At 54.4% G+C, this 25322-nt stretch overlaps 9 protein-coding genes across 9 annotated transcripts; 4 read left to right on the forward strand and 5 right to left on the reverse strand.

Annotated features, from left to right (window-relative positions):
* Positions 1-317: 317 nt before the first annotated feature.
* Positions 318-4442, reverse strand: B0I36DRAFT_429061 (potassium transporter-domain-containing protein). Its single transcript, XM_046162485.1, has 7 exons — positions 3544-4442; positions 3323-3465; positions 3221-3264; positions 2397-3161; positions 2162-2334; positions 1945-2108; positions 318-1887 (listed from the first exon to the last, which is right to left on the reverse strand). Exons 1-7 carry the CDS (start codon positions 4089-4091, stop codon positions 812-814), a joined length of 2913 nt encoding a protein of 970 aa, XP_046014873.1. The 5' UTR covers positions 4092-4442; the 3' UTR covers positions 318-811.
* A 267-nt stretch (positions 4443-4709) lies between these two features.
* B0I36DRAFT_316935 (uncharacterized protein) lies at positions 4710-6631 on the forward strand. The gene is made up of 4 exons (XM_046153099.1): positions 4710-5385; positions 5436-5795; positions 5842-6351; positions 6402-6631. The coding sequence occupies exons 1-4, from the start codon at positions 4747-4749 to the stop codon at positions 6558-6560; spliced, it is 1668 nt and encodes a 555-aa protein (XP_046014874.1). The 5' UTR covers positions 4710-4746; the 3' UTR covers positions 6561-6631.
* B0I36DRAFT_84110 (uncharacterized protein) lies at positions 6462-7879 on the reverse strand. Its single transcript, XM_046163441.1, has 4 exons — positions 7522-7879; positions 7326-7452; positions 6751-7274; positions 6462-6547 (listed from the first exon to the last, which is right to left on the reverse strand). The coding sequence occupies exons 1-4, from the start codon at positions 7654-7656 to the stop codon at positions 6539-6541; spliced, it is 795 nt and encodes a 264-aa protein (XP_046014875.1). The 5' UTR covers positions 7657-7879; the 3' UTR covers positions 6462-6538.
* Positions 7880-8016: 137 nt separating this feature from the next.
* B0I36DRAFT_84130 (uncharacterized protein) lies at positions 8017-9027 on the forward strand (the record flags this gene model as incomplete). The annotated part of the gene is made up of 2 exons (XM_046163442.1): positions 8017-8252; positions 8309-9027. Coding segments are annotated over 2 exons (801 nt in total), but the record flags the coding sequence as incomplete, so codon positions are not given.
* Positions 9028-10406: 1379 nt separating this feature from the next.
* Positions 10407-11789, reverse strand: B0I36DRAFT_372630 (aminotransferase; the record flags this gene model as incomplete). Its single annotated transcript, XM_046160134.1, has 3 exons — positions 10407-10778; positions 10874-11637; positions 11720-11789. 3 exons carry the CDS (start codon positions 11787-11789, stop codon positions 10407-10409), a joined length of 1206 nt encoding a protein of 401 aa, XP_046014877.1.
* A 696-nt stretch (positions 11790-12485) lies between these two features.
* Positions 12486-15373, reverse strand: B0I36DRAFT_405303 (major facilitator superfamily domain-containing protein; the record flags this gene model as incomplete). The annotated part of the gene is made up of 10 exons (XM_046161787.1): positions 12486-13047; positions 13175-13286; positions 13373-13700; positions 13772-13803; positions 13913-14140; positions 14213-14320; positions 14457-14563; positions 14659-14906; positions 15105-15142; positions 15228-15373. The coding sequence occupies 10 exons, from the start codon at positions 15371-15373 to the stop codon at positions 12922-12924; spliced, it is 1473 nt and encodes a 490-aa protein (XP_046014878.1). The 3' UTR covers positions 12486-12921.
* An 811-nt stretch (positions 15374-16184) lies between these two features.
* On the forward strand, positions 16185-16634 carry B0I36DRAFT_346674 (uncharacterized protein; the record flags this gene model as incomplete). The annotated part of the gene is made up of 1 exon (XM_046156485.1): positions 16185-16634. One exon carries the CDS (start codon positions 16185-16187, stop codon positions 16632-16634), a length of 450 nt encoding a protein of 149 aa, XP_046014879.1.
* A 487-nt stretch (positions 16635-17121) lies between these two features.
* On the reverse strand, positions 17122-20102 carry B0I36DRAFT_405308 (muts domain V-domain-containing protein; the record flags this gene model as incomplete). Its single annotated transcript, XM_046161788.1, has 9 exons — positions 17122-17540; positions 17617-17765; positions 17823-18097; positions 18161-18561; positions 18632-18719; positions 18780-19049; positions 19099-19139; positions 19193-19514; positions 19569-20102. The coding sequence occupies 9 exons, from the start codon at positions 20100-20102 to the stop codon at positions 17122-17124; spliced, it is 2499 nt and encodes an 832-aa protein (XP_046014880.1).
* Positions 20103-21055: 953 nt separating this feature from the next.
* Positions 21056-23244, forward strand: B0I36DRAFT_316955 (WD40 repeat-like protein). The gene is made up of 2 exons (XM_046153100.1): positions 21056-22566; positions 22766-23244. The coding sequence occupies exons 1-2, from the start codon at positions 21257-21259 to the stop codon at positions 23016-23018; spliced, it is 1563 nt and encodes a 520-aa protein (XP_046014881.1). The 5' UTR covers positions 21056-21256; the 3' UTR covers positions 23019-23244.
* Positions 23245-25322: the final 2078 nt, after the last annotated feature.

Here is a 25322-nt window from a genome sequence, read left to right on the forward strand (position 1 = left end):
GAATACGCACCAGCGACTCGATATCTACTTACTGATACGTGCAACGTCGCCAATCAACCGTGTCTGATCCGCATGCCTGGCCCCCTGCGCCAAGAGACTCTGCGAGACTTTGGCGTAGGCGCATCTCGGCACGACGTCATTATCGAACCCTGGAGGCGGCGGACCCGGCAACGGTGAGGTCTAATGTACGTACTTAGCACGTGGTGGCTGGGTTGCCATTCGCGCGCGGGAGTGGTATTAAACGCTAATTGCCAGAGATCTTGGGCCACTTTGTCGCTCTTGGCAGTCTGCATGGTGCGCCAACGCCTCAGGTTTGGTTTGTTTGTTGACATCGCCTTGTTTATTCTAGGGCCACTTTATCTCTTTCCTGTGATCATTCCCCCTGCGGTCGCGCGCCGGCGATCCGGGCGGGACATAGCTGGCCTCTTCAAATCGGCCATCTCTGCGTCCTGGACGGTTGGAACGGATGCTGTTCTGTCGGCGTTGGATGCATCGCCACAGTTCCTTTCAATTGATGGGGCAGCCCAGGCCCCGCCAAGGGCATGGCGCCGAGCCCGCCAACGCCCGTTCCGCAGCGCCCAGCCGGTTGCAGTGTGCCGTTTGCCAAGACGGCGCAGTCGGTATATTTCAAACGGCATTACGCGCGGCTCGTCATCATGCTTGCCCGGCCGCATCTCAGCCCAGTATCATCAGGAACAGCTGCAAAGGTGCGATTGGTCGCAGAGTACATAGTTTCGTTCCCTTCATGTCCATCGGCCCGTGCCGACAACACCGCCAGACAGCCTGGCTTCAATTTGATTGGGTAGTCTAACTAGACCTCCTTGACAAAGCCAACCTCGACGACCCGGTCCATCGACAGCCGGAGGTTAGCAATCTTGGCCCGCGTGTTGTCGCGGATAAACAGGAAGCTCATGAGCAGGATCTTGCGGATCAGTGACGTCCCTTTGGCAATCTTCATCTGCTCCTTGCCAATCAGGTACATGACCCGACTGCGGTAGGCTCGGTCCAGCTTCTCCAGCTCCGTCTCCCGCTTCTCCTCTTCTTCCTCTTCTTCATCGTCGTCGTCTTCTTCTTCATCATCATCGTCGTCGTCCTCATCTTCCTCTTCCTGTGCCTCTTCGTCCCCATCGTTCTGTGTGTTGTCATTTTCCTCGTGATCATCGTTACGGTCGTAAATGCTGTCGGCCCCATTGCCTCTGTTGGCAGCCAATGTCCTTATGCGCGACCGGGCCCTCATGTTGTGACCCGATTGATTCGTCTCCCTGTTCTCCCCATCGACGCTCTGCACAGCTGTGCTCACAGCGGTCCGGCAGCGGCTCATCGGTTCGAAGCTGACCCGTGGACGCGCGTTGAGATTCACGTCGGAATCGTGGTCGCTCGCGATAATGTCCCCGCCAGCGCGCCGTATCAAGTACTTTCGCAGCTGCTCGTAAATGAGTCGTCCCAAGTCAGGAGTGATCACCTGATCCATAAACCCGTGCCGAATAACGAGCCGATAGCAGCTATCAATAGCGCCAATCTTGGAGATGGCAAACCGCTCGTCGGCAGAGACAGTCGGGATTTCCAGCGGGTGCAGATGGAAGAAGACGAGTATCTCGGGCAACGCGCCAAACTTGGTGGCAAACTGCGAGAATATGTGCGGGGCCATCACACCTGTCTTGTCAAAGAATATGCCGAATCCGCGAATCTTGGTCAGCGGCTCGGGTGGACCGCTGTTGCTCGTGCCAAATCGTCCCGATAGGAGCATCTTGCCGTCCCAGTCGCGTTCGATGACTTCGCCAGGGCGCAGATGGTCCCTAGCTTCGGCCCGCCACTGGTTCTCCTTGCCAAATCTCCATAGCAGAAACAAGCAGGAGAGGATGCCGGATAATGTGATAGTAAACCATGCTGCAGGCATTGGTCAGTACACTTGGCAGTTATCAAGTTTGAAGCAGCGACACATACCTCCTTCTGGCACTTTCGCCAGCGCGGCAGACAGGAAAAGTCCGTCGAGAAGTGCATAGAAAAGCCACGGGATGAAGACAAGATACAAGGGCAGACGCCAGACTATGAGCGCGACCAATGTAACCATGCAAGTGTCAAAGAAGGTGACGAGCATTACGCAGACACTATGCCCCTGTTAGCAAACAATCTCGTCCGAGGGCATAGGTACAATCCTTACCCGTAAGCATTGCCTAGCCGCGTGGTGTTTGAGTATGCAGCAGTCACAAGAATGCAGCCCAGCATCAAGATCCAATTCACAAAGGGCACATGTATTTGCCCATAGAATCGTTTCGAGGTATGCACAATGTTGACTTGCGGGCAGTAGGACAGTTTCATTAGCTGGGTCACAAGCTGTAGGCACGCGTCAGTGAAGGATTCCCATATCGAACTGTTGCAGTTTGGAGATAACGTACTTGGGAGACAGCTGTGATCATCGCTTGTGACGCAATGACGGCAGCAAGGATTGCCACGATGAGGCTTGGGTAGATCATGCCCGGTGGGACTGATTCGTAGAAAGGGTTGTCGTACGCCGAAGGGAATTTGCTGATGTACGCCGCCTGTCCGGTGTACGCGAGAAGGAGACACGGATAGCACCAACCTAGCCAGCTGATCTGGATAGCTCTCAAACTGAATGCTCCGAGATCTGCAAAGAGAGCCTCGACGCCTGTGAATGCCAGTAGTACACCGCCCAGCATCCGCCAGGCATCCGTTTTCCTCTCCATGAAGAAGTGCATCGCGAAGTAGGGCGAGAATGCTCGCAGCACCGTGTGGTCATGGATGATCAGGTTGTATACGCCAAAGCCCGCGTTGAAGGCCAGCCAGAGAATGACAATCGGGGCGAAAGTATTGGCGAGCTTGGTCGTCCCAAGTGGCTGGATGACGAATAGTGCAATCAGAATGCCGCACGTTGTGCCTACAATGGTCGGGTCGGTGATGTTTGGATGGACGACTGCGAGGCCCTGAACCGCGCCAAGGATAGATTGCGCGGGCGTGAGTACGCCGTCTGCAATGACAAGGGATACGGCCAGCACACCGATGAACTTGAGCAAGCCGCGGACGAAGAGGCTGTTCTCGAGCGACATGCGCAGCTTCTCACCGCTCTTGCTCAATTCGTGAGTGTCCCGGCGCTCCATTTTGACGATGACTTGTTCCCGAGGGTCCCGCTCGATAATGTTGGCCTTGTGTACAAATGTTAGTCAGTTTGCCGGGGTGAATACTAGACTGATTTTAGGCTTACATAGCGAGCAAGCAAAGAATAGCAGCTGAAAGTACCGCCCTCGCCTGTGATAGGTATTAGCGTCAACTATGGTTAAGCAGAGTACACATCGACAGTGCTTACCTTCGTTATCCGCATTGAGTACGATCAGGACATACTTGATTGTGACCATAACAGTCAACGTCCAGATAATGACGGAAAGTACTTGGACCAACTCATCGTTGGCAGGCTCATGCGTAAAGGTCGAGGAATACACATATAGCGGGCTTGGGTGTATATGTCAGTATTCAGCATCTTTGAGCTTCACAGTGCAACGATCTCTCGCAACTGGATTTCCGACTCACCTCGTGCCGATGTCGCCATAGATCACACCGATGGACTGGTATGCAAGCCACAGCACAGCCCTGCCACGAAACACCTGCTTCTTCTTGCCGTCGTCGCGCCGCCAATCCTCGCCGTCTTCCGGGTCTGCCGCGGCCGCAGCATCGCTGTCCTGTATCCGGGCCTCCTCGCGGCGCAGGCGGCTCTTGCGGTTACGCGGGTATGGCGAAGCCGTGCGAGGGAGTGCGCCGCCAGTGGCATGAGCATAGCTGCGCGTATGGTAAACGCCGCCAATGTCGAAACCCAGTGAGCCGTTGGGGCTCTCCTGCTGGGCTTTAGCCTCGACGTCCCGGTCTAGGCCAGTGGTGCTGAGCACGGACTGCTTGCCGAGGTCTCCGTCATCGTAGCCAACCTCCACGGTGGGCCGTTTCTCTGTGCTGGTCTTCACAGTGGTGTCTGTGGTAGTCTGCGAGGCCGGGCCTGCGGCGGCGAGGGAGGCGAGGACCTGAAGTCTCAGCCGGTCTGGGCGGATTGGGGCATTGTCTATCTTGATCCGCGGCGGGCCTGCCATATAACAGTGGCCGTGGTGTGTGTTTGTGGGAGCAGGGCGATATCGCACGGCTCAGCTGGGGGGGAGTAGCGCCTGCAGCTAGGGAGGTGCGGTGCAGGGCGGCAGGAGAAAGGCGCAGAGAGTGGCCCGTTCGCGTGGTGCTAGGCGCGGAGATACATGAAGACCTGCGGGCTATACTACAACGATTCCGAACTATTTTGATGCTGGCAGCGGCAGGGACTGGCAACGCTTGAACTGCTCGAGGGTGTTCGACACGATGATTGCTGAGCTGGGAAGGATCGAGAGCGCAGGTGGTGTGTGGTCTGAGAAACCCGCCGGGGCGCTGACAAGGGGCCAAAGGAGTGAACGAGGTGAGGAGCCGAGCACATGCACTGACGACGACGACTGCGAGGTAGTTGTATGTAAGGTGGTCTACGGGGGAACGGCAGCGGGTGTGGGTGGTTTCTGGGGGGCGTCATTTAATTCCTCACGGGGCAGGCGCAGGTAAGCAGCAGCAGCAGCACCCCATGGACGGATGCAGGGATGGGCGGAAACAGGGTCCTTATGGTGCACCATAAAGGCCACTCCGCCAAAACCCAAATGTGCACTTGCGCACTTGTGCAATTGCACACCCCACCCCGCAATTTCATTCAGTTCCCGTCGTACGACCATTACAATGCCGCGCCCAGCAATTGACCACGACGGCCTGCAGGCCGAAATCCAAGAGGCGCTCGACAGTGGCCGAACAATAGCTCAGATTCATGAAGATCTTGTCGTACGAGGATTTCCTATAACGAAGAGAACACTGGAGCGCCGGCTGCGGGAATGGGGCCTGCAGCGACAAGTCCGCGTTGAGGTCACTGATGAATTGCTTGACCTTGTGCGCCTCTACTTCTTCGTACGAGGCTATTCCGACCAGCTTATCGTACGGCAGCTCCAGCAGGACGGGATCACCCTTTCTGAGCGAAGCTTACGGCGCCTTCGGGCAGAGTATGGGATGAAAAGGCGTTATCGTACGACTGAGGAAAGTGAAGAAGCGCTTGAACTAGCAAAAGCCTTCCTTCAGGCGCATGTGCAACAGAGTGCAGCAATCCTTGGTTTCGGACGAGGATATCTCTATCAGTTCGTACGGATACAGGCCCAAATTCGCGTCGCAAAGAACCAGCTGTACGACTATTATCGAGAGCAATGGCCAGAAAGTGTTACTAAGCGGCGAGCCGGGAACTGGCATCATCGTACGAACTTCAGAGTACCTGGTCCAAACTTTATGTGGTGTCTAGATGGATATGAGAAGCTCCGAGCCTTTGGGTTTGAGGTAATTCCCTTCGTACGAATATTTACCTAAATACCTACTAAATCCTCTAGGTCTTTGGCTGTATTGACGCATACTCGCGGCTGATTATCTGGATCTATATTGGGAGGTCAGCAACTACTGCTCTGTCAACCCTAAAGCAGTTCCTTCGTACGGTTGAATATAAAAGGATTCGCCCACTATTCACAAGGTCAGACCATGGTGGTGAGACACCTCTCTGGGTCGCCGCGCAAGCAGGCCTCGCAGGGGCAGCAGGTACAGTTATCTCGTACGACGGACCAGATGGAGAGAGTCGTACGCATAGTCAAGGAGATCGCATCTCCTCTTGCCATATATGGGGCCCAAGTAAGCGGAACGTACGAATAGAGCGATGGTGGCGAAGCCTCCGTGAGGGAGTTAGTGATCGGTGGATTGTAAGTTCTCTCCGTACGATAATAAGAGTCTATCTAATACTCTCAGGCCTTCTCACGTGAGCTTATCGAGAACGGTCTCTTCGTACAGTCAGATATTGGTGACCAGATTGCAGTCTATATTCTATATGGGCCCATAATCCGGGAGGAATTTGCTGAGTTTACAGAACTCTGGAATGGTCACGTCGTACGAAAGCAAAAGAACCGTCCGCATGTCAACCCTGGGGTTCCGTGGGAGCTCTATTTATCTGCACAGAGTCGGGATTACGGGGTAAAGGTCCGGGATAACTCACCAGAGCTTAGTATCCTTCGTACGATGTACGAGCCGCTCCAGAATATCGAGATTGATGAGTTTCTCTCCGCAGAGACAGTTACCTGGGGGAATCGTCAGCTCCAAGAGCTCCAGTTTACAGGAGTCTTTCGTACGGCAGATGATCTCGTACGACCATATCTCTGGACCTATCTCCAACTCCGACAGCGCGTACGACAGCATATTGACTCAGGTCAATTACCTCAGCTCCAGGTTATCGAGCCACCACGGGGAGGGTGTGAAGAATATGTAAGGGATTCTCTTCTTCTCTTCGTACGATAACTAATTCAGAACTCTAGCTACAAATCCTCCAGCGAAATGCAGACTTCCTCCCGTTCCAGCAGGCCGATTTATCTGGGCAGGCATTATCTCCAGATATTGGTGAGGTCTTCAATTCTGCTTTGTACGACGAGGAAGATGAGATTCCCGTCGTGTCTCACGGTTCCTCGTACGACTAGCTGGGCCAATCTCAGGCCGAGGAGGAGGAGGAGGAGGAGGAGGAGGAGGAGGAGGAGGAGGAGGAGGAGGAGAAGGAGGAGGAGGAGAAGGAGGAGGAGGAGGAGAGGGAGACTTCCGGAGGTCTTCAAGTATCTCCTCAATATTAGGAAGGTAGGGGCTACTTTCCGTACGAAAGATATCCTCCTCCTCCTCCTCTTCCGTACGAAGGTTATCTTCCTTCTCCGTACGCCGATCTTCTTCTTGTTCTTCTTCTTGGTCTTGTTCCTGGGTAGCCGTACGACGAGTTTTGGCTGGTCTTTTAGGCGTACGGGACGTAAAGTTTGTAATTTGGATTAGTTCAAGAGTATCCTGGTCTTCTTCCTTAATTGCAATAGATGATTGTCTTCTTCGCTTCGTACGAGGAGTTCGGCTTAGCTGTTCCTGAGCAAGCTTAGAAGGATCAGTCGTACTAGGGACATAGAGATATAGCTTCAATTGCCTGTTTGGTTTTGCCGGGATTGCTCCATTTTCTCCGAAGAGGTCATGAATCGTACGACAGGTATCCGGTAGGTGAACCGCCTTCATTGGTGAGCACTTCTTCACGAGCTGGCCGGGGGAGCGTTGCCAATTTGCCTCAATTACTGAAATTGCAGGTCGTACGAAGGTTTCTAGCCAATCTCGGATCAATGTCTCCTGCTGGGATCGCCAGACGAAGTTTTGGAACCCCCAGTAGCCTATCTAATTAGCTATACTCGTACGGAGAGAGTAAAGAGGAATCCTCGTACGAACCACGGTGCTTCCACTCGACTGGCTCCCATGTTTGCTCGACTTGTTAATATCGGACAACTTCCCAGACGCTGAGCTCAATATCAACGCCAAGAGGTGGTTTTGTCGTACGAGGGATATTTGCTGCTGAAGCTCCTGAACGTCCGCCTTGAGCATCTATCACCGTACGAGTGATTGATTGAATTTCAGACGTACGAAAGTTGCTATCACGGGTCCTATTTGACCCTGCGATAAACTGGGCTGGGGGGTTTGAAGACTGGCTAGATATAGCCGTACGACGAGAAGGACCAGGCTCGCCTCCCTGAGTTTCAGCTGTACGACTCTGTTCATCGTCCGGTATCTCAAGTGCGCTTGCCCAGCGTGTTCCGCACCACCCACAGCGCGGCAGATTTGGGGCCTGTTGCCGAATTTCAGTATGAGAGAGGCCACTCTCTTTGCAGATAATAGGCTGGTAATAAATAGGCATCTTCGTACGAGGAGAGAGTAATAAGTTCTTCGTACGGAGAAGGGGGGAGTGAGAAGGGAAAATGGAAGGGGGCAGGCGGGGAAATGGTCGTACAACCATAAACTTAGCAGGGAGCGGGGAAGCAGGACTCTCGGGGCCAGGGTATGGTCGTACGACCATAAACTACAATATGTGGCGTTAAGTGTGGCTCAGCTTGTGGCTGTAAGTCGTTCCTACCTAGCTGTGAAGCTATCACGACTTATACGCTCCTTCCTCACGAAGATCTCACATATCCCTCAGTTTCTGCCGTACGACTAAGGAAACTGCTACTGCCTCAGGCTCTGACCGCTCAGAATGCTATTTATTACCCGTCGTCCGCCACGAAACCTCCCGCCCTCCTCCTCCCTCCTCCATCATCATCATCAGCAGCAGCAGCAGCAGCCACCACCACCACCACCACAACCACCACCACCACCATGTCGTACGTACGCGCATTCCATCCCTATCACCTATACTAACATCCCTTCGTACGACTAGTGCTCCCAACAATGCTGTCGTCGTCCCCGGCACCGCCGTTCAGATCGGTGCCAGTACTGTCTTCTGCGCAGGACAGGAACTGGCACCTTTCTGCCATACAGCAGCTCAGCGTGGCGCCTTAGCCCTGCCAGGCAATCCCGTTGCCTTCGTACGAAGCAGCGTGACTGCCGCGCAGGTCGCCACGGCGCGGCCGAGTTACATTAATGCCCTTCTCATTCAGAGTCGTGGCACCGCATCTGGGCGTCCCTGCTCTGCTTGTCGTCGTACGATGAGCACCTCTCAAGACGGTTTGGCTCGGCCGTTCCCCAATTGCGTGCGCCTTCCTGGCTTCTGGTCGGGCGCCTGTGGCAATTGCAAATGGCGGGATCACGGTGCTCGCTGCAACGCACAGAACGGCGATGACGGCGACGACAATGATGATGATTCTCCTCCTCCTCCTCCTCGTCCGCCCAGCCCGCCCGTCAAGAAAGAGGGTGGCCGTACGAAGCGTCCGCCGCAGCGGCGGAGTGCCCGCCAAGCAGGCGGCACTCCTGCCAATGCATGGGTCGTCGACGACGACGAATAGCAGTCGTAAGTTATATATTCTCTTTCTCTTCGTACGATGGGCACAGCCGATGAGGCTCAAGTGAGCGGAGGCACCAGGACAATTGCTAGGCACCTTCACGTGGTGTTCTGGGTCAGTAGTTACTCTTGTCGTACGACAAGGTAATGAAGCCAAGTCCTAGCAGAGTTGATAGCTCAATTCAATCACTGTTACATCTCATCGTACGTCCAGAATCATGATTGCAGTTACAGGTGCTGGTGCAGGTGCGGGTGCAAGCAGGGGTGTGCAATTGCATAATTGCGCAATTGCACGTTTGCGCAAGTGCACATGTGGGTTTTGGCGGAGTGGCCTTAATGGTGCACCATAGTCCTCGGAGCCTGCCCAAACAACAGCTCCACCTGTCGCAGCGCCCATTTCCGCCGCGTGGCGCGGGGAGCTCGCTAGACTCGCCCGCTCCACACGGGGTAATGAACTGCATGCTGTGCACAATCCTCGATCACCGTGTCTTTCGAGCTGGTGGTGGGTGTGGCGCTGACTGTGCCTTAAGGCAGGCCTGGTGATGCGGGTGATGGATACCGCGAGCCAGAGGAATGTGTAGATGATAGACCCATCTGCACCGCTCGACCGAACCAGAGCAGACCGGGGCAAATTAAGTTGCCGTTCCTGCTTGGACTCCGTGCATCCAGTCTTCTAGCGCAGAACCGCGTTACTCGCATCGATTTCGATCGACAGCGGGAAGGCCACGCCACCGTTTCATAACGCCAATCCTCACGTGCGCCTCGTTTAAGAATACAGCGATCCCATGAGCGCAACAAGCCACACTTGCCTGGCAGAAAAAAGAAACACCGAGGATGAAATAAACCCAAGACAATCGATCCGTGCTTGCCGCGCGACCTTACCCTTGATCAGCTGGCTGGTGGAGACCCTCCACAATCCGACCTGCATGCAGATGGATGGATGCTTGAAAATGTGCAGGTTGCTGAACCCCTCTCTTCTTGGCCAAGGTCGGGCACAAGATGCGCACCTGCCCAGTCCTCGCCGATCTCCCGCCCTCCCCGGGCTGTCCTCCGCCAGCTGTTCATCAGCGCCAGGGTTCGAGCTCGTGACCAGCTATCTGGCTGCCATGGCTTCAAGGGCTGAATCACGTCATTTACCGTGATATACCTGCCAAAAATGCAACAGGCGATCGTCCCTTGTGTACAAAGTCTATGATCTTCCCCGAGACGAACCAGGTGGGAACTGCGTCGAGAAAGTGCATCGTGTTTCCAACCGGACCTTGTTCCGTGGCCGGGAACCCCAGCCAGCATCGTCAAGTCTAGATCTCAAAAAGCTGCCTGCCGGGGCGGCTGCGCTTGCCTGCCTGCTCACAGGACAGACCTGATCAGGAAGGTGTAAACGGCGACCCTGCAGACGCGCCGCCCAAGACCCCGACGCGCCTCCAATTGTCCAGGAAATTTGAGAAGCTTGTTTCTTTTTTTAATCTTTAAGGAGCTATGACACAACTTTTGTTAGATGGCAACAAGTGCTCATTTACACACGCGGATGCGGGCTTCTCTAATCCAGCTGATCCACTGTCTGCCCCTCCGCAGCACTGCCATTCGTCTCGCCGGCAACCTTGGTCCCGTCCTCGCGAGACACGGCAAAGTTCCAGCCAAACTGGTCCTTGACCCGCCCCAGCTGGATGCCCTGCAGTTGCGCAATCAGCTTGGCGCAGATGGGGCCGGCGTCCTCCTGGCTCGCCGGCAGGAACGTCACCGTTTCAGACTCGGCGTCGCCGCTGAGCCGCTCGTGCTGACCGACGGCCGACGCGATCGAGTTGGCCGCCGTGGCCGCCGTCTTGCGTGTGATGGACCGGATTGGCACCAGCGCGGCCGCGGTACCGGCCGCCATGACCTCGGAGAACTGAGGGAACTCGGTGTACTTGATCTGCAGATTGTGGAAAAGAAGACATGTTAACTTGCTGCTTTCCACCAACCGGCGCGTGGCTCGAGGACTGCTCTGGTTGTTGGGAGATGCCTTACCGATCTGCGCCCAACCTTCCAGCCGAAGCTCTTTCCGATCTCGGTGATGCTCTCGGAGGTGACGCTGGCAATGACATTGTGCGAGTCGGGCACCACGAGAGTGACATCGTTATCGCTCTTGACAAGGGCGCCGATGAAGCCGCTTGTGCTGAACTCGTCGACCTCGGTGTGTGTCGCACTGTCGAGGTGCAGCGTGATGCCATAGCCTTGCTCGCGGGCTCGGTCGCTGTGGCGCAGGACGGGGGCATAGTTGCCGCCGACCTTGGCGCTACCGACGCCGTTGGGCGCGGCGCGGTCAAAGTCGTCGAGGATCAGGGCCTTGACGGGGTGCGTGCCGTGGTAGACGCCCGTGGGCAGGACGAAGACGGCAAAAGTGTACTCCTCGGGCGGGCTGAGGCCGAGCTGCGCGCTGGAGCCGTAAATCTGGGGCCGGATGTACATGGCGGCGCCAGTCTCGTGAGGAGGAACGTAGGCCGCATTGAGGGACACGGCAGCCTTGACGGCGTCGATGAAGAGCTCGGTCGGGACGGGCGGGATGGAGATGTACGACGCCGAGTGCTGGAGGCGGGCGGCATTGCGGTCAGGGCGGAAGATCTGGATGCCGCCCTCGGGGTTGCGGAAGGCCTTGAGTCCCTCGTAGGCCTGTTGGCCATAGTTGAGGGCCGGCGCCATGCCGTGGATGCGTATGTAGGGGTCTGTCACGAAGCGCAGGGGTGACCACTTGCCCGTCTGTTTGGAGTAGGTCGACTCAATGTGGCCATTGACTGTGAGAAATACATGAGATCAACATCAGTCTTGTTGACTTGGGATACAACCGAGGCAACCTGCTGGGGCACGTCTGCTTACCCTCACGGACACGGAAGCCGACATTGGACCAGTCAATCGTGTTGACTGGCGGGGGAGGGAAGGCAGCCATAGTGGGAATACTGGGCAATTGCGTGGTGGGAAGGGCCTTGGGGTTGCTGTTTGGTCGTCTGCGAGACCAATTGCTCTCTTCAGACGTGTATGGTGAAGCTGGGAGATTTAAAGAGACAGAGCTGCTGGAGCTGAAGGTCTCTCAAGGGTCGTCGTGTCGGGCTTAAAGCTAAACTGTCGGACACGAATCGTCAGAGCTCCCGGTGTGAGCATCAAAATTGAGCAGGGGTGGAGCTCCGATGACGGCGGCCGCGGGGTCCCCCTGGCTCTTCTTTGGGGTCCTCCTGTGCAGCCCAAATGTCATTCTGCAACTCCAGCACACCCGCCCTTCCGCCCTTGCAAGCGACAGCAAACGACAATTTACGGGTCCTGGGCCATGTTCGTAGCTGACAGACGACTTGGGACACGGCTGATGGGGCGATAACTTCTCTGCCTCGCCGCACAACGTCATTTTGAACAAAGGACATGACTGCCCCGCCACTACACCAATGTCCAGCTGTGCAGCAGTGGAACAGAACCACAAGACAACTTCACGAACCTCGGCGCCCTGTGCCCCAGTAGGCCCTGCATTGCAAGCGTCAGCGAATACGAGATCCACAGTCAGCACCCACTCTCCATGTTCTGGGGCTTTTCCTTTGGAATTTAAGGGCGCGCCTTTCAAGGCGAGTGAGCATAGAATTGAGGGGAAACTCGCAAACTGAGCAAACCGCCCAGGGGCTGACGTCTGGTCCTGACCTAGAACGGTAATTTGTCTCGATGCGGGAAGGGTGAAATGTTCCGCCACCCAATCAAATATCCGAGATGAGCTTCGAGGGTCTGGCTGCTTGGAATTGAGCTGCAGCAAGATATCGCTTGATTGTAGGTTTGGCACGGCGAAGCTGGGATTCGGTGCAATGCTACACGGGCACTGTTAAAACAGGACTTATAGGAGTCTGAATACTAGCATGCTGCCCCATTATCCCTACGCCCTCGGGCCCTTCCGACCACCTCGAGACTATCGAACTAGAGCTCCGATCACATGTGTAACAGAGCAGCAGCCAAGTGAGAGTCCAAATTCATCGACCATGTCAACGCACTCACTACCCGCGACCATATTCATTACTTCAGAATGAACCGGGAACCACAAAAGACTTTCAGTAAGTGTATCTGAAACCATCCATCTCCTCAATCACAACGTCGCCTTTGTCTGCCTTCTTGTTCTTGTGCCAGCAAAAGACGCACAAGAAGACTGTGGACAAGACGAGGAAAAATTGTGTGCCCTAGTAGGTGGTTCCCGCACGTCAGCATAGTCTCTCCACCAGAAGGCCCCTTCTCACAGAGGTCCAGGTTACAAGATGGACGCCAGATCAAGAGTCTTGAGGGGCGAAAAAGCGAGGTTGTACTTACACAGACTGCCCACAAGCCAGTCCTATACAGTGGCGCTTCTCGCTCCATCATGACAGTGCTCGCGTAGATGCCGCCTATTGCGCCAAAGCCAACCTGGAGACCTGACGCAACCCTATCAAGAAAGGTTAGCCAAGACTGTTGGTACAACATCCGAAAAGGAAGAAAGCCATGATGGTAACCCGCCGGCCGTAGACTCACATCCGCAAACTCTGCCCGCGGATATTGTTAGCCTGCCACGCAATCGCAGTCGGGATGTTGCCGTTCGCCGCCCCCGTGGCCATCATGAGGCCAAAGAAGCGAATGTTGCTCTGCCTCACGTAGCCGACGATGAGGATGCCGATGACGCAGGCAAGAGCCTGCGCTACGATCCAGGGGGCGCGGCACTTGTACCGGTCCGCTGCCCACGAGACGAACATGACCCACGGCACGGCAGCAACGGCCGGAGGAGCGGACATAAGGAATGTGGTGCCCGTGTCGTATCCCATGCCCGCGATGATGATGGGTATGAAGAAGGCGAGGCAGTAGACTTTTGTTCGTGTCATGTCAGTCTTAATGTTGAGCGTGAATTATGAGATTTCAGACTCGGATGGGACTTACCAATGGAGGTGATGCACATAAACTGTATAGAGCTGCATTCTCAATTAGTCAGAGACAGAAGCTGCGAAAAAGTATTGCCTAAGCCGGATCTCCAAACGGAGACGACGGTATTGGAAACAAAATAAGAAGGGCAAAACTGACTAGAGCCAGAGCTGCCATCGACCCAGCGCGTCCATTGCCTTAGCCATTGTCAATGGGTCATACTCAGCGTCTTGGCGGTCCCTCTCAAGCTTGTCTTGGATGGCCTGCACCTCCGCCGGGGTGAGATATGGCCGTCTTGAGAGGTGAATCTTGTCGGGGAAGTCGATGATACCAATCTTGGCAACAATGGCGAGGAAAATGGTCATCAGGCCGTTGATGATAAAAATCCTGCATTTGTGTCCTTCTTAGCAAAGTTGAGCTTGTTTGGGGGAGCAAGCGTATTAGATGATAATCACTTACCACCTCCAAGCAAGGTAGCCGCCTTTGCCATTGAGTTGCATGATACCATAAGCGAGGATACTGCCAAAGCCAACGGCGAGAATATTGATCGAGTAGAATACAGCAAGTCTGTCAAATCGTGTCAGAGTCCTGTGCACGGTCACGGTTCAAGAGCGTTCTAAGAGAAGCAATAGACAGGGTGGCGGAAAAAGGAGCAGGAAAAGTGTTGGTTTAGCGCGTCCCCATGTACATGATTGAAGCTCACCTCTTCTGAATTTCGTAGCGGGTGTACCAACAACTGATCAGATATACCGAACCCGGGAAGAAGCCAGCCTCGAACAAACCAAGCAAGAGGCGGCAAACAACCACATCCTATAACACAGCATGGTTAGTAAGATCTTTTGCGGTTGTTGCAAAGACCAAAAGCCTTTCAAGCGCATGAGCGGCGTCATAGAAGTTCCACCTACAGTCCAATGGCGCGAGAAGCCAGCACCGAGGATCACCACACCCCATGAGAAACATAAGAAGGACAGCCAATTGCTGGCGCCAACCTTGCGAAGCACGATGTTGCTAGGTACTTCAAACAAGAAATATGTAATGAAGAAAACAAGGACTACGACGGAATATCGATTTCCCTGGTTGATGCCGAGCTCAACGTCGAGGCCGGCGATTCGGGCGGCAGAGATCTGTGACCTGTCGCGATTAGCAGTCGAAGCTGAAAGCACTAAGACTCGTATGGCTAAGTGCGGGTGCTCTGAGAAACCAGGAAGGAGCGAAAGCCTCACATTGATCCGATCGATGCCACTGATTGCGTAACAAGCTGTTGAGAAAAGGTTAGCTGCAGCTGCTTGAGACATTGGCCAGAGTGTGCAATCAGCTCTCTGGATCTCATTACATATGCAAGGGAGCCTACCACCAAGGACTGGGACAAGCCGCCAGTCAACCTTCCGCCTATTCAGAACTTGTGTAAGTGTCTTGTACTGGTACAGCAATTTTCCATTGCACCGAGGGATGAACGGTGAGTAGTTTAACTTACTTTGCTCTCAACGCAACCTTTCGAGTATCCTCTTCGTTCAGCATACGACGCTCGTGGCTACCAGCGCTCTCGGCAGTTTTCACGTCCTCGAGATGGACAGGTCCGTCTTTCTCCGAGACAACGGTGTCTTTAATGCTGACAGCCATCTTTGCGGACGACCTCTCGTGATAGCGGTCAATTTCCTCGAAGTATGGCGCTTAGAAATTGCCTGAGGCAGAACGACACTTTGAGGCCAAAAAGAAGTTTCGGCTCCGGCCACAAGATGCAGAAGTCGGGATCATGAAAGAAGTTGCTATGATAAACGGGGTGTTGAACTTCTCGAACACTAGACCCAGTGATGGGGAGGTAGATCCTTCCCGTATCAAGATAATCGAGAAATTCAAGTGTCACATCTGATGCCTGGCCCCTCATCGAGAAGTCGATCAGACATCCATGGTCAGCTTTTATACACCGCAGCCAGGCGGCAAGAAGTGTGGCCTTGTCAGAACTCTATCAAGTCTCCCACCACCCAAGACGTCTCTACGGCACAGCTCTTCCCTTCCTGGACGCCTGAGCTGCAGGTCTTGGCGAACATATTGATCGCCGCCTTTCCCGCATTCCGACCCTATAAGGTAGGCGAGGTTCCACCCCCGGATTTCCTCCCCCCTCATGCGCCTTAGAGCCAAGCCCTTGGCATTGGAGCTGTTCTGTTCCTTGTCTTGTCTTCGCAGGCAATTCCATGCAGATTAGACCATAGCTTGCCCAACTTTTAAGTCTCGCCGCCAATGCTTTCCCCGCACGGGTTGGTCTGGATCGCTTGGAGATCCTGAATGCCCAGACAAGACCGGCGTCTTGCTTCAGCTTCCAGTTGCACCATGTATTATTCACTTTTCTACCAGCTCGTGGCTGAGCTCCTGGTCCCATGATTGTCATGCTGCTTTTTGAACTTCAACTCAATCCCACCACTGTCGGCATGACATGGCTGCCAGGAGTGGCGTACCCGGACCTGCCATCAAGGCGAAATGCGAGCTGGCAGTCTTCCGTGCGTCAGTTAGCAGACTCAAGCCATGCTTTACTTACCGCCCTTGCCATCTCATGCGCAGAAAGACCTCGCCGGCTGTGCTGCACAAGCGCCTTGGCGGCTTTAGGATGAATCTGTCTCAACCTGAGGTCTGCCGAGGTTGGTTTGACCTCTGGCCTGCCGTTCGAGGTCAAGCATGCGAGCAAGTCTGCGACGGTGTTTGCCACTACGGCCGAGAAATAGTTGAGGCGTTTGTGCCAAGTCTCGTCGTTCTGGTCATGTCTCATCGCTGTGGTCTCGGCTATGCCGGACTGCCAAAGACAATCGCAAGGCACGATCCAGCACCAGTCCTACAGGATCAGCGAGCAACCAGCGATAATGAATTCACAGTCATTGTCCGACTTTGACATGTACTAAGGTTCTAGAGTGCTGACGTGTCGCCCACCGATAGCTCTTCGCAATTTCGCAAGCAGCGCCAAGCCAACTGCTGGTACTAGTCGCAATTGGTGCATCACGCCAATTTCGTTGACCGACCGAAGCAGAGATCAAGACGGGGCAATCGCGAATGAAAGTCGCGTTGGACGACTAATGAACTTGGACCGACTTGGCGTGCGGGGGGTTTAGAGCCATCCGCAAAGCAGGACCCTCCGACTTCCTGCCTTACCAGGATTCAAAATTTCATTTCAGCTAGAAATCACAGTGGAGTAATTTACGTGCCAATATAGTTGGCGAAGCTGAATTAGCCTCCATCAACGTGGCAGATGGAAGAGAAATTTCTTCTTCATGGTTGCTTAAAAATTACTTCTTAGCGAAAGCTGAAACTGACCCGGCAGAAACAATTTTACTGCGAGAAATAATGGGAGTCCTGATACTCTTCGGGCCATTACTACCACCTCAACTCTCTGAATGTCCATTTGAATTGATGGCCTCCATCCTGAGCACAAAGGCTTCCTGAAGTCCTTCAAGGTAGCTTCGCAACGCATCTCCGTCCATATCCGTAGTCCGAAGCTGAGAAAGAGTCTCATGAAGATTCAGGATCAGTCGTCGTCGTTTAGAAAGTTTCTGCGATTCGCATTGCTGCTTTCTACTTGTGCTCTCGGCTTCAAGCTGCTGTGCCACAGTGTCGGCAACATCGACGAATCTTTGTGGCAATCCGATCGCTCGTGCCAGATTGAGACCATATCTTGTCACTTGAACAGGACCCGAGTTGACCTTGTAAAGCATGGTCATCTTCGCCTGCTCCTTGGACATATCCTCCACTTTAGTACCAAGATGCAAGTTCAAGACGCCTGGACGACTCCCGAGGATTCGAGCTAGAGGCTGTTGTTAGTCGAAAGCATATCTGAAGTGACTATCGTTGCAATAGCAAGCCACAGCAAGAATACATACCCAACTGTTGGAAGTGAGTCGCGAACCAGACTGTGGAGCCGCTCTGTAGTAGTGCCTCTGAGATTGCAACGGCAATGGCGAGGCCATCGCGAGTGCTCGTTCCACGTCCCAGCTCATCAATGATTGCCAAAGTGGATTGGTCGACATTCCTAGCATATTTGTAAGCCACAAAATCCTTGAGACGGCTGTCTACGTAGCAAAATTACCTCAGTATGAATGCCATTTCTCGCATTTCCAGAGAAAATGTCGACATGTTGGCCTCAATACTGTCGTCAGTCGACATGCGAACGAAGAGTTGGTGGACGATGGGAACAGCAGCATATTCAGCAGGCACAAACGATCCCATCTGTGCCATCACTTGTATCAGGGCTACCATTCTGATATAAGTGCTCTTGCCGCTCATGTTACATCCAGTAATGATCTGGAAGCGGTGCTGCTGGTTGGCGAACACGTCGTTCGGGACAAATCTGTCCGGGTGTACCTATGAAATCATGTAGATCTTAGCTAAGGCTCACATCGGTATTTCCGTGGAAGAAGTCCTTACGCGCTCGCAGATAGGATGCCGTGCATGCTTCAGCGCCAATGTATCACTCATCTCAGGCCGTGCATAGTCTCTGGCTGCAGCTGTTTGGCAGAACGCCGCGAGCATGTCCAGGAGTGAGATGCCTTCACAGATACGGAACAGGCTCGGGACGTGCTCAAGGATCTTGTTGATTAGTTCTTGGATGAGCCTGTCACTGAGAATGACTATTTCGCTGTGCGAATCTGCAACACGATTGCTCAATTGCACCAAAGACATGGTTTGACATTCGATCCAGGGCCCTTTGGTTGTCATGTTGATGAGCACATCCGGAATTGGCTTGTCGTCAAAGTCTGCTCGGCGCAGGCGAAGCCAGAAGCCGCGACGGTCATCGAATTTGACCTCTGCGTCTGTCTCGTGGGTGTCTGAGCAAGAGTCAACAAGACTGCATTAGTGACGGCAGCTAACTCAGGCACGATATCACGACGTCCTTACTGTTGATCTCATCAACCAGCTGGTAGATATCCTCTGTGCCTTCCTTGTAGGTTTGGCGCGCGACATCCAGGAGTCCGTTAACGCCAGTCTGGGCTGCAGGTTAGCAGGGAGCAAGATGGCAATACAATGCACAGGCCTTGTTTCTCACCCGGACAGCATAACTTCTTTGATTACGGCGATCAATTGGCGTTTTCATGGAGATCACATCATCATTGATGGTTTCTCGTATCAATTCTATCACCGGATGCACCATTTCGGGTCGGCAGAGATCACGAATTCGGACAAGTAAGCTCGAACGGACAGCCATGAGCGATTCGTAGAGCGGGCCGACAGCCATAATGAATGATTTGATGGCAAGCACGTTGTCGATTGCCATTTCGGAGGCGGCAATGCATGGCTCGTGTGGCACAATCACTAGCTGTGGGACAGTCAGTAGGTCGAACCTCACTTGGTTCTGGAGGTACTACCGATGTGAGAAGCTTCTCAACGTCAATGAAGCCTTTCAATGCTGTAAAAATAGTCAGCTGAATGAATCTTGCCGCAGCCAAAAAGAGCGCTTACCCTTTCTCACTTCAAAGAATACGTCCTCTTTCATGGCCAGTTCCTGTACTGCCTCGTATCGCGGATTCAGGACACTCTCAACTTGTGTCGATGGCTGAAGTATTGTGCTGCGTAACAACCGAGACCCCATGGGCGTGACTGTTTCGTTCAATAGCCCGAATAGTGAGTCCTTGGACTTCGGGTTGTGTAGGTTCTGTATAAGCTCTAAGGAGTGAATCGTCGAGGCGTCAATCATCATGGTGTGTTCCGACGGCTGATATCTGACTCTGAGGGTGTGGGACGCGATGGACAATTGGCAGGACGCCTCAACAAATTTTATCACCTGACAAGGAGAAGTCAGCGGTTGTCTTGCCAGCCCAGAATTTAGGGTACACACCGCTGCGAAGGCGCAGGTCGCGAAGAAGTGACCCTGAATCGCGACCTTGATGGCTTCGAGATCGGCTTTGAATGCAAGAGTCTGAATGTACTCGACACCCGCTGTCTCGGACCAGTACTCTCGATCCAGGTAGTGGACCTGCACATTATGCAGCTGATCGTCATGTTCAAGGACAGAAAGCAACCTCGATCGTTGGGCGCGGGTAGAGGACGTGTCGCACATGAGAATATTGCAAGGATGGTAAACTTGGAGCTTTGTAATGGTCTTGAAGAAGAATTGAGTGTCACAAATCTGGCTCAAGATGGCCTCGTTCGTCGAAATGTTGACGAGGGCCAGGCCAACTGTCGGAGAAATGCCGCGGGATTCGCTGATCGCGCAAATTACCTGGTGCTGCTCGCCACCCCAGACGGACGACGCTGCCCGTGAACGTCGCCCTGGAGTTGCGCTATGCTGGTAATGAGAAGTGGTGTGCTGTGACAAGCTTGTTGAGGGCCTCGAGGTCGCTGTGTTCTGGGATCGGAAGGGCGTCTTCATGCTGACTCGCCCAGACGAAGGGCCAACAGAGTGCGACATTTCATTGACGTAGGTTATCACTCTCCTTGGAACTGCTGGTTGCGGTCTGGGCCATGGAGTGCTCGTTCTGTCTCTCGTGGCTTTGAAGGCTCAAGGGTGATCATGCACACCACCTGACTCTGAAAAAGTGAAACCTTGGAGCCCGTAGATGACGACCGGGACATTGACGTTGAGAAGGGAGGAGGCGCAATGTCCATGGCATGACGAGGTTCGTCCGTTTGCTGTCAGCGTGCCAACAGGGAAGGCGCCACACGAGCCAGCTCAGAACCGCCGTGATTGCCAAACTTGTCCGGTGGTCTCCTCTAAACAACGAGAGTTTGCAAGTCGACGGCTACATTTCAATAATCTGAAGCGCTTTCTTCCTTATCACGCAATGCTTTCGTAATTCACGAACTCATGCATGCATAGGTACAGCTCGAAAGCTATACGTAAGGAAGTCCTTCGAAGAGTTCTTCATGGACTGACGGCATAGGTCTGAGCATCACAAATGCCTCTGCAGAAAATATACTTGCAGGTCCGTCTGCTTCCCTCAAATTTGGTCACTGCTGAGAACTTAGAACGTTGGATGCCTGTCGAACAGGTAAATTGGAGACTGTCGGAGGACAGCGCAGTCCAGCAGAGCCAGCCGAAGGGGGAGCTATAGTCCCGTGACTTGAGTTCATGAATTCCTCCCCGATTCAGTTGACATGACTTGGCTCTTTCTCCGCAACGCAGCCATGAAACATTCAGTTAATTCGCCGAAACTGTTGTTGTAAGCCCGTCCGGCATGAAGTGGGCGAGGTGGAGCACTGTTGCGGCTCCGTCGCCACCGGGGTTCAGCGGAGCCTTCAGTGGGTGGACCCTGGAAACGCGGCGGAGCCGATAAGCCCACGATAACACTTTTTTCTTGATGCTCAACCCCTCCAACCGCCAATTGCAGCCATAGAGTATCCATCTGGCTCAAATCAGTCTTGCTCTAAAAGACGAGAACAGAGCCCCAACAACAGTCGCTGGTGATTTTCGTAGTCGCCCTTCCTACTGTATGAACTCCGTTCAAGTACGCCACTGAATCCACGACCAACCGCAACAAGACCAGCACCAGAACTAGTCCTTGGTACTCCCGTATATCTCCAGCGATGGCGACCATCGCACCTCCGCCGTCGAAGCGGCAGCGCCGCGAGGCCCTCGAGCGCACCCAGGTCCAGCAAGATGTCACACCGGCCCCAATAGAAGCCGGATCTTTCAAGGCGCGCTTCGTCGACAACGAGGGCAACCAGATGGCCGACGTGATCGAGATCCCGCTCGCCGATGCGACCGAGAAGAACGTCTCCCTGCTCCTCAACACCTTGCTCGAGCGCGAGCGGGAGGAGTTCGCGCCCTACCGGTTCAGGATACACGTGCCCAACTCGGACGTGGTGATCGACAACTACCCGACCCCCGCAGAGTTCCTGGCCGTGCTGCGGAAACATGGCGTCGAGAACCCGTTTGAGACGACAATCACCTTGGCCGCAGAGCCGCAGGCCGTGTTCAAGGTGCAAGCAGTCACCCGCATGGCGCACAAGATCCCCGGCCACGGCGAGGCCATATTAGCGGCCAAGTTCTCGCCCAAGACCAGCGGCAGGCTCGCGACGGGGTCCGGAGACAACACGGCGCGGATATGGGACACGGACCTGGGCGTGCCGAAGCACACGCTCAAGGGCCACACGGGCTGGGTGCTGACGGTGCAGTGGGCGCCCGACGGGAGCGTGCTGGCGACGGGGTCCATGGACAAGACGGTGCGGATATGGAACCCAGAGACAGGCCAGCCCGCCGGCGTGTCCAAGGCGTTTGCGGGACATGCGAAGTGGGTGACGGATCTGGCGTTTCAGCCGTATCACCTCTGGACTGAGGACACGCCGCGGCTCGCGAGCGCGAGCAAGGACGCCACGGTCAGGATATGGATTGTCAACACCGGCCGGACAGAACACGTGCTGTCCGGGCACAAGGGGAGCATCATGAGCGTGAAGTGGGGCGGCACGAACCTCTTGTACACGGGAAGCCAAGACAAGACTGTCAAGATTTGGAACGCGGCTGACGGCACGCTGCGGCATACGCTCTCGTCGCACGCGCATTGGGTGAACCAGATTGCGTTGTCGACAGACTTTGTCCTGCGTACAGCATTCTACGACCACACCAAGAACATCCCCGCCACGACGGAGGAGAAGCGTGCAAAGGCCAAGGAGCGGTTTGAGAAGGCGGCCAAGTTCGGCGGCCAGATCACAGAGCGGCTAGTGTCAGCCAGCGACGACTTCACAATGTACCTCTGGGACCCCGAGAACAATGGGACGAAACCTGTGGCGCGCATGCTGGGCCATCAGAAGCAGGTCAACTACGTGACGTTTTCCCCGGATGGCAATCTGCTCGCCAGTTCTGGCTTTGACAATCACACCAAAATCTGGAGTGCTCGGTAAGTCAAATTCGTCGCTCGGTCCCTCTCCGCACTTAATCTGGCCCCTTTGCTGTGGACCTGGGCAATTGCCTGGCCGTCTTCCCGCATCAGACCTCAGCAAAGGGGTCCGCGACCTATCATATGCGACCATTTTGACGAAAACATCCTCTTATTCCACATCGAGGAATGACCAGCTGACCACGCAATCCCTAAATAGCGACGGCAAGTTCATTCAAACTCTTCGTGGCCACGTGGCTGCCGTATATCAGTGCGCTTTCTCCGCAGACTCGCGTCTGCTCGTCACTGCCTCCAAGGACACCACCCTCAAAGTGTGGAGCATGTCGTCCTTCAAGCTCACCGTGGATCTGCCGGGCCACCAAGACGAGGTCTACGCCGTTGACTGGAGCCCCGACGGACAGCGTGTCGGCAGTGGCGGCAAGGACAAGGCTGTCCGGCTGTGGAGGAACTAGAGTGGGAGCGGCACTTGAGACAAAACTCGGGATTTCCTGGACTGGGAGGAAATCGCCCCAAGGTAACGAGACTGCCAACAGAACGCATGACGATCCCTACACCGGTCATAGGCCTAAGACATCAGCGCGTGTAAGTAGCATGAGTTTTGGCCGGCTGTTCAATCACTTCGATGTAATATCATGAGGTAGCGCCAGAAATTCGAGATACCCTTGCCACTATCCAGCGTAACTCTATGAGCATTCGGACTACATTCTTTCCCGTGGCTGATTCATGCTGCCGTCACCAAAACCATGTCTGGATTGATATTGGGCACTCATCACCGAACGCTCTGTATGTTTTACCATGGGAGTCCCGCTTCAAAGCGGGTTATAAGCGTGATTACCGTCATCTCGATGCAATTAGGATGTGTCTTGGGGAATATAGCGGCCGGAACGAGGGCTCCGCCCATGCCCTGTAACTGAGGCGGGTACTGCCGTCTGGTAACGTGTCAGATGGACCGAAAGTAATCTGAAAAGGGATGTTTTCCATCACACAGGACGCATTCGCCTTGGTGGCCTAGAGGATCTTGGGCCCCACTGGTAGGCCGGAGCTTTTGCGCCGAGCAACGGCCGGATTTTCTTGATCTCTTAGCTATGGCATGCAACACAAGGTGTAGATCATGTCCGTCTCTGATAAAATAAAATAAAAGAGCGTTGAGAACGTGTCTGACCTGGCGTCGGCAACTATAGACGCCCCTGCGAGCCTGGAGCACATGCATGTGCATGAACTGCCACTATGGAGGTGGTTCCAGACCTATTGCGCTCCCGACAGGATTGCGGGAAGTCTAATCCAAGCTTGAAGTGGAGGGCACGGCACCGCGCACTTGACGAGGTTCTCTCCCGTCAAATCTGCATGTTGTCCCCATCGATTGGTCCAATCGCAAACCAGAGCTCTGCTCCACATGCATCGATGATCAATTCGCGCAGTTGCATACCTGGCTGCATGTCTTGTGATGGCCGGCTGCTGGGCAGGGGTGCTACGCCTGATACGTCCTTTTCGAGCTCTCTGATGCTGGCTTCCAAGTCTGACGGCACTAGTTTTCAAGGGTTTCGACCTATCAGTAAGTCGCCCAGGGAGTGTGGCACTCTATGAGGGTGTCAAGTACTTGATGCAGATTGCCGCTTGCGAACATTGTCCTGTGGAGTTGGGTAACAATGGCTCATCCGTAATATATATGTCAGGCAAAACCTTCAGGCAGAAGGCAGGGCGACGCTCACAGCAGGGAAAATGGCGCCATGCCTGTGAATGGTGGATTCCGACGTACCCCAGTGTATGGTCTGTAGGCTTAGTTTGAACCTAGCCGAGCTAGGAGTCAAACAGGGAACTTGGACGTGGCTAGGTTGCCCTGGATCCGACGTTAGGCCAAAGCTGCCCGTCTCGACAAGTAGACATCGTACTGCGAGGGCATGCCAGGCGCGTTAGAGTCTCTTCCAAACATCGCGTAGCAGCGGCCTCGCTGCACTAGTCAACCCAACAACTTTGACATCGTGAAGGGCTCAAGTCAAGGTTCTCTCAGACTGTTTCCAAGCCACAATCCGAGTGGTGGTCGCGGCGCTTAGCAGTATGGTATTTGCTACCTTGAGATGCAGGGCGTGTGAGGATCTTCAAAATTCCGATGGTCATATTGCAGACACCTTTATTGTGGTCGTTTTCATGGGTCTGGACCCTGCCTGCACGGGAGATCGGTTCATTGGGCACCGGCCCCTATCAGTGGTGTGTGAGCAGGACGCACAGAACAAGGTCGCGCCTCAATGTGGTGGCATCAACAGGTGCGCCATCATACCTAGTGGTGTTGTAGGTGCCTAAAGGGTCTCCTCATGTTGCATGGGAATGTATTGTGGCATTGCTGTACTTTGGCATCAGGCTGGTTTGCTTAGTCACCAAGCAGGCCTGTCTGGCAATCAGGCACGCCGGCAAGACCAGCCGAGTTATGCCTGGTGTGGCCTGTGCCAGAGCCGTGGAACCCCTGGCATTGCCAGCATTTGCCCGCATCCTTGCCGGCAAGCTTGGGAGTCTGAGGGAGTGATGTCAGAACTGCGCAATGCCGTGCTGAGTGCTGTTGTGGGCGTGGCCGAGGTCGTGCTAAGACCACACCTTGGCTATTCTAGTTGTATCTCTCTTTGCTGCCCTCCATCGAAGGCCGTTCCAAAGCGAGCGTAAAAGCCAGCCAGTGGTTGCTTTGAAACATGGTCGTCATGTTCATGCCGGGCTGCCCAGCGGGCGATTGTGCGACGACGTTTTGGGTCCAACCTCTGTCCCACGTG

Source organism: Microdochium trichocladiopsis (assembly GCF_020744255.1).
Source record: "Microdochium trichocladiopsis strain MPI-CAGE-CH-0230 chromosome Unknown B0I36scaffold_3, whole genome shotgun sequence".
Lineage (NCBI taxonomy): Eukaryota > Fungi > Ascomycota > Sordariomycetes > Xylariales > Microdochiaceae > Microdochium > Microdochium trichocladiopsis.